Genomic DNA, 13,687 nt, shown 5'->3' with positions numbered 1-13,687 from the left:
GGCTGGCCTGACAGCGCAGTTCACTAGCGCTACCGTGGTGCTCTGACAAGCTACCCCCACGCATCTGTCATCGTTTTTGGGACTAAACATGTCAGGAAACAATTCCTATACTATTGTCGAATACTTCGGCGGTGACGACGGTTATCGCTGTGGTTACTGCAAAAATGAAAAGGGAAACTTTTCGCATGGTAAGTCTCATACAATAGCCTCGTGTAGAAACCATGCTAACAAACTAGCGCTTCCTGTCAGCATTCGCCGATCCCTTATTTTTGCATTTTTATTTTTTTATTTTTATTAATACATATATATATATATATATATATATATATATATATATATATATATATATATATATATATATAGTCAGACGATAAAACATGAACAATGTGTCTTAAATGCCTAATGATAATATAGACGATACTTGGACTGAACTATTTTGTGTCATTTTTGCCCTCTTATTTTTTTTAAACTGAAGTTTTCCATTCACTTCTGAAAAAAAATCAATGGGCGTCGAAGATTATGACTTTTGCACGAAATTAGACGAATCGAGTGTGCAACATAGTTGATTTGCAGTTTGACTGCGAACCTGCTGTTAATTTAGCATCGAGCGAGCCACTTATTGCTTGCTCACTGGCAAGGATGTGTCCGCCCATGCAGTACTACCACTGCTGTGTCATGCCTGCAAATTTTCGTTAAAGTCTATAAAGTGTAGCAATTCGACGAAGGGTTCGACATTTAGCTACACTGGCATATATCTCCTCACTGCGTGATCAAAAATTAGCTTTCCGGTACTATACTAATCCGGCAGAGTTACTGCACTTTTGACCCAAATTTGGTGATGCATTCGTGGAAAGTGGTAAATGGGAGTGATTTATACCACTTGAATTTGCCAGTTACGACCCGAAAGAGGTAAATGTAAACAACGAAGACGGCTGTTTCCAATAGTGATGTTCTGGTTCATCACAAGTTTACAAGACAATTTGACCTCAAGCAAACATTCTTCGTTATTTTCTTAAATGAATGACTTGTCTCCTAATTTATAATGTGTCCAGTTTCAGCATCACCCAAAAAAAATCTATATTGATCAAGCAACCCAATTTGTTGCAGAGCAGCACGATTTACAGTGTCAATAGGATGAAACAGTTTTGTTATAATTAGGGCTCAGGCGGTACATTACACAGCTAGTGAGTGATGCAGACAAGTGTTTCTCTAATCAGTGATAATCTGGACTAGTTACATCATGTGAGCAGCAAGAATTGTTCAGGACTGGAAAAGTAAGCAGCTAGTGACGAGCTGCTAGTCATTCCTGACTGTATGCTTGCTCCCTATTTAGACTGTGTTTGTACTTTCATGCTACCGAGTATATAGCAGTTGAAACATTTCTCAGAAGTTAAGAAAATTTAACTAATGAGTTGATAAAATAGTGTGGCGACGGATTAAAATGACAGAAAATCAAGTGTTCCTTCTGGTTTAGTCCTTCATTTTTTTAAATGTTTTCGTCATTTAGCAGTCCTTCAGCCAAATGTCAGTCAGTACCGACGGATAGCGATGGCCAAGTGGGACTTTATTGCAGCTCTGAATCTTTTCACGTGCTGGTTCATTGCTCGGAGCCTCGATGACACAGTTTAAGGAGGACTTTAAATGAAGCACAACAAAGTCGTATTGAAAAATCAAATGACATTTTATTCTGTAGCATTCATATTTAGATGCACAATTTATCACAAGCATTAATGGATTGTTTGGAATTTGATGTTCTATGCACATTCTTGTTTGACTACACCAGATGATTGCATGGTTTGTAGTCAGCACAGTAATAATATAATTAACATTAATAACAATAATGACTGCAAACGTGATATGCGAATTATCTATGTATTGTTTGATCTTTCACATTAAATCTTAGTTTTGATTGCAGACCCAGTTGAATAATACTGTATTGTTTACATACCTTTGTGAAGGATTCCTGCGCGTTCGGGTATGAGCCGGGATAAACACACATGCACACGTTCATCGCGTCAACAACACTTCGAAGATTTATTATTACCAAATTGTCTGATGCAGTTTAGTAGCCAATTATCCAAAACAGAGATCTCTGGATCATTCCCGTGTCACGGTGAGAATGATGCCGGTTTGTCTTCCGGTCTCATCTTTTGTATTCGCCGGTCCACCAAAAGGGGTGGTCCCATGGCCAGGTCAGCAAGTTGTTTCCGGTCCGCTGCTGCCCTCTTTCGGTTGGAGGGTTTGAATCTAGCCACCTCAGTACCTTGGCGAATACTCTTGGAGGTCCCCACAGTCCGAGACCTGTGGGCGTCAGTTGACTGAAATGTGTATTCGAGGTTGAGAATGGAACAATGCGCAGTGGAGGCGTTTTCCTTCACTTCTAGGTGTTATGGCGTCTGTAACTGCAGGAGGGCCCCCTGGGGGGTGACCAGACCACAATGTGCAACTGATCTTATTACAAGTCAAGAGTGAAGAAGAAACTACCAATCTATACTACACTAGAATAGCTCCAGAGAACATTAATAAAGCTTCATTATCATGTATAAAAATCTATAAATCCTTCAGTAGCTATAAATCTCTATAAAATGATCTATCTTTCTGTCATAAAATGCAACAATCCATTAATGTGGAAACAAAATGAACCGACAATCTGAAACTTGACCAACTCCCTCTCAATGAAAACCATTTCAAATAAGGACGCCGATCTCCGTGGACGTTCGAGCCTAGCGAGTGACTCGACTTTAAACAAAGCAATCAGTTGATTTGAAAGTGTGTCCGATGTCATTTGTCGCATGACCAAACCACGCCCCCGTGCAGTGATACGACGCAATTGCTTTCTGAGCTACGGCGCATGTGTTGGAGCTTTCGCGTGTCAACAGCCAATCACTACCAACAGACTCCCCACTGATCCACTCTGATAAACGGTTGCATGTATGCCAGTTGTGTAACCTGGTTAACCTTGAGGTGCACACTACAGTTGTGATGATCAATGTAGCTCTCAATATGTGTTCATGATTGTAGCAGACAAGGTCAAATGTCGAAATGGGATATTCGCCTCCACTCTTGGGAACTAGGATGCAGGCTGACGTTTTTGTAGATAAGTATGCATGTGTTTAACAGGGTTCTATGGGAATGTTTGCTTAGCATTACTTTTAAAAAGATAAAACCCACTTTGGACACAACTGGACAGAACTGACGCACTGTGAAAAGGCTGCGCAATATAAACTAAGTGACTCTTAGTCATGCATCTACAGAAAAAAATACTTCCATTTTATTTGGATACTTCTTTTTCTGTGTGTTTAGTAACTGTACTTGCAATCATAAGATGAGACAAAATGTGTCTGTCTTGATTTTTCATGAAAGTATGTGTTTTTTGCTTAGGTTTTGTTAATCTGAACTACAATCTAAACAGACTGGCTGCTTTATTTAATATGTAAATGTAAATACCTGCAAATAATATGATTTTGTCCCTGGAAAAAAAGAAAACTATTGCACTGCATTTCTCCAATGTAGCTTGATAATATTTTTTCTTCAGGTATGTGGTCTCACGCCATGACAGTACAAGACTACCAAGACCTCATAGACAGAGGATGGAGAAGGTACAGCACCTAGCAATTTATGTTAGCATCACAACAATTTTCATCTGACAATAAGCACACACGTATATATAGTGAAGCCCAAAAATGTGTTTTAAACCGTAATTATATATTTCACCTTGACATATCCATCTTTTATTTTTCTTCAAGGAGTGGGAAATATGTTTACAAGCCCATAATGAACAAGACATGCTGTCCACAATATACCATCAGGTAAACATTTTCAAACATGATGCTGGAAATGCATGCTTATTGTTATTTGTATTTGTGAGATGACAATTATAAAGATTTTTTTTTGTAAATACTGTATCATGTTGTAACCAAAGCTGCTTCTCTGTGCTCTTTAAGATGCCATGTTCTAAAATTCCAGCCTTCCAAATCTCATAAGAAAATCTTAAAGAAAATTAATAAATTCGTTGGGAAAGGAGTATTACCAAAAGTGCAACCTGGTGAGTTTTCTTTTGAATCATTTTTGTTGTTGTATTAAAGTGTGTTTATATTTATGAATTTTATCCCCTAGTGGTTGTATTATTTTGCTTTTTACATTTTTTTTTTTTTTTTTTAAAGGAGATCCCGTTGGTTCTGTGTACGAAGTCACAGGTCCTCAAGAACCAAATAAAGGAATGGAGTGTTCTATTACAGACATTGAAAAGGTATTGGAGTGTCCAGTTGTAAGAAATGTTGAGCGAAACGAAGTAGATGTCACACCCACTGGCTCAAAACCACAGAGAAAAGAACCAGGTTCCATCCCGGATGGTAGAAGAACAGCCACAGCTCCTAAACCTGGTAAGAAATCAGATTACCTATTGCGTGACAAGGGTGACTCTGTGATACACTGGTTAGCTCGTCCGCTTCACAGTTAAGGGCCCCCAGTTTGAATCCAGCTGGTGCTGGCCTTCCTGTGTGGAGTTTGCATGTTCTCCCCAAGCCCGCCTGTGTTTTCTCCGGGCACTCCGACTTCCTCCCACACTCCAAAAACATGCATGGCAGGTGTATTGGACATACTAAATTGTCCTTAGGTATGATTGGGTGCGTGGATGGCTGTTTTTGTCTGCAATTGGCAGGAAACCAGTTCAGGATGTAACCCTGCCTAGTGCCCGATGTCAGCTGTGATAGGCACCAGCAAGCCTGCGACCCATGTGAGGATAAGTGGCTATAGATAATGGATGGATGGATATTGTGTGACATTTCTGTTTTTGGGTGGTTAGTATTTCTGAAAGAGTAGTGATGATTTCTCTGTATAGTGTATCCTTAGTAGATTGTGCTCTTGCTGAATTAGCACTATGCGGATTGTGACCAGCAACTGAACAATGACTATATGAAACATCAAATGTCATCAAGTTAGAAACAAAATAAAAATTACATCTTGCAACTGACAATCTGTCATAGTTTTTATTTTATTTTATTTTTCCCCCCATGAGGCTGTGATGAACTGAATCATTTGAAGCAATTGAATGTTGTTTTGGTACAAGTACACCCACAACAAAGAAGCTTGATTGATTGAGCCACCCACAACAAAGAAGCTTGATTGAGAACCTGGGCGCTAAGAAACAGCCTACACTATAAACCCAAATGTTATTTCTACTTAAATTCAAATGCAATGCTCTTACACTATATTTAAAAGGTTTGTTGCACAATTTGAATAATTCAAGAATGCACTACTATTTTGGGTGTGTACTACAATGCGTTAATAGATTTCACCTTAAAAAGTAAACATTTGTAATTTAGTCTAAACCCACACCCCTATTCTAATTCAAAAGGAAGTGGGATTAAGTGGTTGCCTGTCATGAATGACATCAAGGGCTGGAAACACTGGCTACTGCCATTTTGGATCAAGACTAGTTTGTGTGATATTCTGATAGTTAAGTTTGTGGTGAAAAAGTTGAGAGTGTATTAACTGTGCAAAGCATACAAACATGGTTAATGTCACAATTAGATGCTTCTAGAGGTTTCCTTTTCCAATCATGCTTGGCACTGAAAGAGTTAAAATTGTGATCAGAATTCATGCAGTCTTGTGGTTTGATTGTATTGTTGTACAATCCCATGGCCTGCCAGAAGGAGGCGGTGTTATAATTTTGCTGGTGCAGTGAATGCACGTAGCTTCTTATATTTTCTCCATTATCATACTCTCACATGTCACCATCAAACTTTTAATGAGATAATCAGTCATCTTTGCAATGGCTCTGCCAGCCATATTTCCCTGTTTGAGAAAGCTGTTACTTTCCAGTGAACCTTAGAAAGTGCCTAAATTCCCCGTTTACTGTTAAGATGAGGTATCCCTCTCTTATGTTGCTGCAGGGGAAAGTTGGAAAGTGAGCTGCTGGTTGTGTTTGGCAATTTGACAAGCAGGAAATGGTCCTCGTTTCCTTATTGCTCTAAACAGGATGTGGGCGTATAAACTGTTGACACGGGATGCCCGGAAAGCTGGAGGGCTTGATAGGGGATCGTAGTGGAAAAGAAGAAGCCGGAGTAGGGGACTGCCGGGGTGCCACACACAATTTTAATGTTCCAGGTCACACTTAGTAAGGAGCCGTTGAGTATTTTTTGCATTCCGATAGCCTACAGGAAAGTCAAATGGAATATTGAGTATTTGGGTGAAAACAAAAATCTTAGTTTTTTTTTTTTTAATTGGTCGAAAAATAATTAACATAGAAGACTAAATACTGTAACACATTTACACTTAATTATCTATGACCAACTTTGAGAATTCTTTTTGATGATCAAACCTTTTTTAAACTTAAATTTAAACTGCTTAACTGCACACCACTTTTCTCCTCCTCCTCCAAATCGTTCACCATAAAGTTTTGTTTACGGGATGGATTTGCCGACTGAAAAAGTCCATTTGAGTTCAAATGGAATATGATCTGTCGGAACAGCAACTGTCAGGCTGTCATCATCAAAGTGAGCAGTCATCTACATCTAAGTCAAGCTAGACGCAGCGTATGTTAAGGTCAATATCGCGTAATCAAGTTGTTTGTTATTGCCCCGAATTGGCAAAATTTGAACGTAATTTCAGGACAATGTTGTCTTGTTTGTATTAGGAGTTGGGAGCAACAGTTGTAATAGATAAACTAGTCTGCTGGAAACTGAAATGCTGCCAGGAACAACTTTACAATAAGTGTACCAAGGCATTTGTGGCCATATATTATTTCAGACTTAAACTTTATTTTAAGTTGGCCTTCTCTGCGCGTTTCCAGCGTGTTTAGTGTTATGCAGACCATTACCGAAATGCCCAGAGAGTTAAAAAAAAAAAAAAATCTTTTAAACTGAGGCACGCAAAATTCATTGTTTCGTTTCAGCCCTGTCAATGAAACTCAATGAAATTGGAGTATGTGTTCTTATGATAATGACAGTCCACACATGCAAGATTGAGCTTTGTGAAGACGTGCATCTTCATTGCTTTTATGACTGTCTCCTCTCTGTGCGGTGCAGGTATCGGAGTAGACCCCAACAGACCCCCTTGTCGGAAGGCCAAAGATTTAAGGAAGGAACGGCGTCAGCAAAAAGAGCAGATGAAATGTAGCGTTGTTGGGGTCTCCTCCACGTTGACCACTAGTCCTCAGACTGCCACTCAGACAAACCAAATCAAAACCTTGGAAGATTTCCTCACAGAGAAATGCACTGACAGTCCATCTCATTGCCTTGAGGTAAGCCAATAGTGCTTTCCGTTCTCCTTTTGTGTGCGACTTGAAATAAACATTTGCCTTTTATGATGATTGCATCAATCAAAACTAAATTTTCACTTCCATAATTATTAGCCTGAGTTGCTTCACCATGTTTATTATGTTTGGGAGATAATTGGCCAAAGCAGAGTCTGCGTTTGTGTGTGTGTTTGTGTGTGTGTGGGTCTGAGATCAATGGAATTGCAGACACACCACAGACTTGGGTCACGTTACCCTGATGGTGACATTAAAACTGCTGCTCCCACATCAGTATGAATGGGAGGAGAGGAAAAAGAAAAGGTCCATAGATGAGATTGGCGGAGTCATGTCATTCTTGGTTTTGACCAAGACTTGAATCAGATCCAAACTCTCGTCTTTTGTTATCACACCCTTCTCACGGATGTTTGAAAATGCATAAAGGATCTGGATGCATGCCTCTAAATTTTACCGTTGATCGCGTGCCACAGTATATTGCGGGCTCATTTTTCCAGGACAATCATGTCTAAACTACTGTTGGTGATCCTGGAGCCAGACTTGATTGATTAATGAAATGTTTTGAAATAGTTTAATTGTACCCCAAAACATGTATATACATTTTGGAGATATAGGACATCGCAGGAAAAACAAAAACAAAATTAGGAAAACAAAAGAATATCTTAATCGGCATTCACGTTTTGATGTCACTGCTGTAGAATCCGTCTTGTTATAGATTGCTATCAATTTAACCAACTAAATACTATCCTAATGTACGGTAATTATTTTTTTAGTTTCTAATCGGATGGTGTGGTTCAGACTTCACCCACCAGAGGGCAGTGGGATGACATGATTCTTTGCACTTGTAGGTCTCATTGCACTTTCCAAAGCATTTACTGGTTACACAGCTTCCTAATCAGCTTTTATTTTCAAGCGTAAATAAAAGAAGGGAAAAAATGAAAAAAAAAAAGCAAAAGTTTAGTCAAGAATCAGGAGAAAACTATACGCAACACAGCCCAGTGGAATTCCTTAATGAACTTAATATCACAGAATTGTCAAAAGAGCAAACATTAAATGTAAAGTGAAATACTTTCAGTAGAATATATATATTTTTTGTCACTTACACCAATGTGAATAGTGTGAGTGTATATACATATCCAGTCATGGTGCAAGTTTGTCATTTTCTTTAAAAGGTGTTGCATGATAATCACATTTATGTTTGTATATTTTGGCTCTATTTGAACATTTTTAGGATCCAACTATTTTTGTAATGTTGTAGCACTGTTATGATAGCTCAGAAAAAGATGAAAAAAATCTCACCACGATGCTGTGAAATGTGGCGTGCCTCAAGTAGTTCATCTTGTCAAAACACATCTTTTCATTTATGTGAACTTGTTTAACCAAGACAAATAGATGGCTATAGTCATATGAATCTAGTCCTTCCCAGTCTAAATCCAATAAACCCCCAAGCTCCAAGCCCCCATCCAATTTGCCTCAAAGACTCAATTGACACATTGTCTTTGGCTTGGTTGAAAAAGTGGCATAAGGCAGAATCTCAGGAAATGAGTAATTCCTTTTCGGCATTAGAAACACTCACTGCCTTTCTTACTGTTATCGGGCTATCTTATCTTCACCAAGACTGGCATGCAATACACACAATTGAATGTGTGAATAATATGCATGAATATGTTTGAAAGAATCTGTAAAAAGGAGCAAGATCCAACATGCATCAACAAAGATTTTTGAGGCATTTCGATATACGAGTATTTTCTTTTAAAGAAAATAAATATTTTAGTCTTAGCGAACCACTGGAAATGGTTGTGTTGCTCTTTGTTTTCCAATCAGTTTGGTAACTGAAGGTCTTATGTTTGTGTTTTTACAACATGCCTTTCCTTTTCAAGCAAAAAGGTCCATAAGAGCAGCAGCTCTGTAGAAAAACAGATAAATATTGACCGTCAAAGAATATCAACCAAGTACGGCTTGGCATTATTATGGCAGTGAGCAAGGAAAATGTATTTGTGTTTGTGCAACTCTCATGTCACAGTGGCTTCATATCTGTCCTCGGAGTTGTTTTCTATTTTCCTATTGTACTTTGTACTCTTTCTGCAAAACCCCCATTTTGATATTAACTATGTTTTACCCCTCTCCCTTTTTTTAAATTTTTTTGTTTTTTTTGTTTTCTGTTTTTGAAGGTGAGGCTAGTGCGCACCAATCCCCCTTGCCCACAGTTCAAAGCCTCTTTCGATGCCTCCTACCAGGTGTACAAACTCTACCAGATGACAATTCACAAGGACCCTCCTGACAAACCCTCCGAGAGCCAGGTTAGGGGGATGCAAGCATAGGTCAAAGTGCTCTTGGCCTTCTGATAGTGGGTGGTAAATGATGGATATGCATCTAGAGGGACATTAAAAGCAACAATGACAGGAATAATGATAGCATAAATATTAATAGTTATAATTAGGGCCGCAAAATATATTGCAAAATATCACAAAAAAAGCTCATACGATATTTATATCGCAACAAAAATGAGATAAATTAACATGAAATTGCATCCTTATATCCGACTGACCTATCAGATATTAGCTTAAAAGGCGTTAATAGTCTGAAATTGCCATCCGATAGGGAACCCGTATCTAGCGGGCATTATAAACACTAAATAATATTGATTTCAAAAAATACATGGACCCCACTTATTCTGCTGCGTGAAAAATCATTTCTTTAATTAGATATTAAAAATGTTATTTCTTAAGGTAACAGTATATGTAAAAGCTTGCAATGTCTTTGTTGCAATGTTCAACTTCCATATTACGCGGTTCCATTTTGTGCTGCCCAAATTATACTGATAATTATTTTGATTTAGATGCAATTTGTCGTCCCTTCTCTCTTTTAAGGATGCATTTGTTTTATTTAGGAGAAGTTTGATTTCTGCTTCATGACATACAAGTGTGCTATGTATGTGTAGATGGCTTATATCGCTTTATATACATGAAGGTAAAGCCATCACTTTAGGGGAAATATCAAAGATGTCAGTGTAAGAGGAAAACCATTAGGCTTCAGTCTGAAATCACATGTATGTGTCAAAGAAAGATCATCAAAAGGGAGATAATGAGGTGAAAATGCTTCCATACGCCAGGGTTGAGAGCAGTGTTTCTCCAGGTGTCTTGAATTGGCTGCCTTGAGTTAGTCGGTAGGGTGTTTATTCTTGTCTGGTTTTTGAGGGACAGCTACCCCCCCCCCCCCCCCCCCCCACACACACACACACACACACATTTTCAATGTTTATACTCATCAGTGACCCTTTTATCACCTATGTTCATGCTATTTTAGGTTGGTAAACATAGCATTGTAAATGTGCTGTTCTACATTATTATTATTAGCATCTTCTACAGAATCCCGTTGGAGCTGCTATGACACTGGGCACGCTGCAAAAGTTGCTCTGAAAGGAGTCACGGATTGGGTCGTCATGCTCATGGTCTGCTCCTCTTTCAAAAAGTCTTAAAGGTTGACAATGCTCCATCTGTGAAAAATAGCATTAGGGTTAGGCCTGGGTCATGCACTAGTCTCACCTTCAAGTTCCCCGTTCGAGCTTACCAATAGCGTGTACAGTCAGTCCCCCTCAAATCCTTTTATTTAATCGTTTTATTCCGTTCATTTGTACTTTTTGTCCAGCAATGAAAAGAACATACGCCATTTGCGGCTGTAACCCTGATCAAGGTAACAATGGACTCTAAGTAACATAAAACATTGCTTTTGACCTTCATTGCTTTCCCCTTTTACACTTTTGTGCTTGAAGGTGAGGCTAGTACCAGTCAGCTTTGATGACCCCCAATTTACGGCATCCTATCAGCAGTCTGTGGCCCTGTACACCTGTTACCAGATGGCCATTCATGGGGATGACCCCAGCGAATGTAGTGAGAGTGAGGTACTGCACGATTTTTACTCTGTGCTTTATGCCATATATACAATATACATATACAGTCAGCCCCCGGCTTACGAGCACCCTGATTTGCGAACAATTCGCCTTACGAGCGTGGATCAGGGAGATTTTTGTCCTCCGCTTACGAGCAAACCTCTCACCTTACGAGCATTCCGACAAACCAGCCACTGAGTATATAGAAATGTTCTCGCCTAACTGCGTCAACATATTCAGCAGATGCGTCATCCACAATCATTAACAGTTACTTGTGGCGGTAACGTGAACGCTATTGGTCTTACAACCTCACACTGACTGTCTCACTCACGGTGTCTAAATATATTACCATTTAAGTGTAGTGTTTGTACAGCTAAAGGGAAAAACAGCTGACATGAAATTAAATGTGCCGATTGCAGGACAAAGAATTGTCATTGGTTTAAATGTGTGTTTTTTTTAAATTAATTGTCAATACATTCCAACCGTTTAAAAAAAAGTGCGAATAATTATCAGTCAGTCAAGGAGACGCCAATATGCTATTGGTCGATTAAGGTCACACGGTCTCACTCACGGAGATGCTATTGGCCGGCGTCACACGTCAATCACAGAAATGCCGATATGCTATTGGCCGAACGCCTTTATCTAGCTTGATGGGACAGGATGGAAGGAAGTAGAGAAGATGAGTGAAAAACGGAATGTTTTGAAGACTTTGCAAACTTTATCTGTTAGACATAGCTTCTAAAATTACTAGCAGCGGTAAAGGAAGAAATAAGAGGATGATGTTTTAGTATCTCCGTGATTTGCACCATGACTGAAAGAGTTACTGTAACCCTGTAAGACCAATAGCCTATCTGCGTTGCCGTATTAACTCATGACGTTAATCTCTACACCCTGTTATGGGTGGTATTACAGTGCTATATAATGGTTGCTTGACAAAACTGCATGTCATGTTAGTCGGCGACCTCCCGACATGCTTTGGGACAGCGCCATTGTTGCAATTCTGTGAGTTGAAACCAACAGAGAACTGACGCTCGAACAAGCCATGAGTGTGGTGCCTAGTTAATACAACACACACAACTTCTCCTCCGCCTCCACCCAGCTCAATTCACGTCGGGAAAAACAGCTGACATGAAATTAAGTGTGCCGATTGCAGGACAAAAAATCGTCACAGGTTTAAATGTGTTTTAATCAATAAGATGTCAATACATTCCAACCGTTTAAAAAAAAAGTGCGAATAATTATCAGTCAGTCAAGGAGACGCCAATATGCTATTGGTCGATTAAGGTCACCCGGTCTCACTCACGGAGATGCTATTGGCCGGCGTCACACGTCAATCACAGAAGTGCCGATATGCTATTGGCCGAACGCCTTTATCTAGCTTGATGGCACAGCTGGTTGGGATGGAAGGAAGTAGAGAAAACCCTGACTGAAAAAGTTACTGTGACACTGTAAGACCAATAGCATATCTGATTTAGCGTATTGACTTCGAGCATTCATCTCTGCTCATCTCTGCTTATCTCAGCACAAGTCACGTCTTTCCAAAGGTAAAAGTCATTTTTCCTTTGTATTTGTTATTTAATGCAACTGTACAGTAGATTATGTCACTCAATATTAATATATGTATACATCGTGATGATTTTACCTAAGGCTTCTGCGCGCGTTGCACGCATTCACGAATTAACATGGGTTTGGATTGCCCGCTATACGAGCAATTCGAGATACGAGCGTAGCCGCTGAACGGATTAAGTTCGTAACCCGGGGGCCCACTGTATTTTTAAACCAACAGTACACTGCTTTAGCCATTTTTAGTAGTGAAAAATCCTATTTTGTCAACAATTAATATGATTACTAAATTAATTTTCTCCAAAAACACATTTCACATTTCATTTGCAAATGCAGTTATTAAGCAGACATTATGCAGGTATTAATTATAGATGTAAAATAATTTAGTTATCCAATTATAGACAATATTTTTTTTGCTGCTAAAAATGGCTAATTAAGTGAACTGACTCCCTCCTATGTATTAAAAAAGAAAAATCACGGTGACAGTTTGTTTTTTAAGAAATCAAATAACAGCTAAATGGTATAAATTGGTTAAAAAGAAAAACTATTAATCTGCCACTTATAAGAATACAGTAGGATAACTATTTGTTTGTTTGCAGAGCATGTATGTACAAGCAACAGATATTTTTAATAAGCATAAAAAGAAAACCAAGTAAAGAAAAGAAAACATACATGTGTATATATATATATATATATATATATATTAGTGCTCATTTTACCTCAAAGTGTTGGGTCCCTGGGACTCGCAACACTAAATAATTATGGGTCCCATCAGATATGTTTTGAATCCCGCGGTAAAAAGGACAAAATTTAAGATTCAAACTGTATTTACTGTGTTTACTGTATTTTTTAACAAATGTCACAGTAAAATGTATTCAAATAATAGAATGAACTTGTGGCCTCTGTCATAATTTTCTTCATAGATTTGATATAGAGTGTAATGTTCCATTTTGGTAGAAAAGTCCACTCAGCTCCAAGTCAGG

General features: G+C 38.7%; 1 protein-coding gene across 4 annotated transcripts in view; it reads left to right on the top strand.

Moving 5' to 3' along the window:
* ate1 (arginyltransferase 1) overlaps positions 1-13,687 on the top strand; it is a 44,521-nt gene continuing 30,834 nt past the window's right edge. The window contains exons 1-8 of one of the 4 annotated variants that reach the window (XM_088421307.1): positions 1-188; positions 3,536-3,599; positions 3,747-3,809; positions 3,945-4,045; positions 4,164-4,382; positions 7,029-7,243; positions 9,424-9,552; positions 11,025-11,153. In XM_088421307.1, the coding sequence (XP_088277433.1) occupies positions 89-188; positions 3,536-3,599; positions 3,747-3,809; positions 3,945-4,045; positions 4,164-4,382; positions 7,029-7,243; positions 9,424-9,552; positions 11,025-11,153 (1,020 nt within the window). In that variant the 5' untranslated portion in view covers positions 1-88. The remainder of the gene's footprint in view (positions 189-3,535; positions 3,600-3,746; positions 3,810-3,944; positions 4,046-4,163; positions 4,383-7,028; positions 7,244-9,423; positions 9,553-11,024; positions 11,154-13,687) is intronic. The other 3 variants (XM_088421310.1, XM_088421308.1, XM_088421311.1) reach the window with 3 other exon arrangements.

Source organism: Hippichthys cyanospilos, chromosome 8, assembly GCF_059441005.1.
Source record: "Hippichthys cyanospilos isolate Australia breed blue-spotted pipefish chromosome 8, RoL_Hcya_1.0, whole genome shotgun sequence".
Lineage (NCBI taxonomy): Eukaryota > Metazoa > Chordata > Actinopteri > Syngnathiformes > Syngnathidae > Hippichthys > Hippichthys cyanospilos.
Note: the sequence above shows the minus strand (reverse complement) of the source record. Positions and strands in the feature narration are given on the sequence as shown.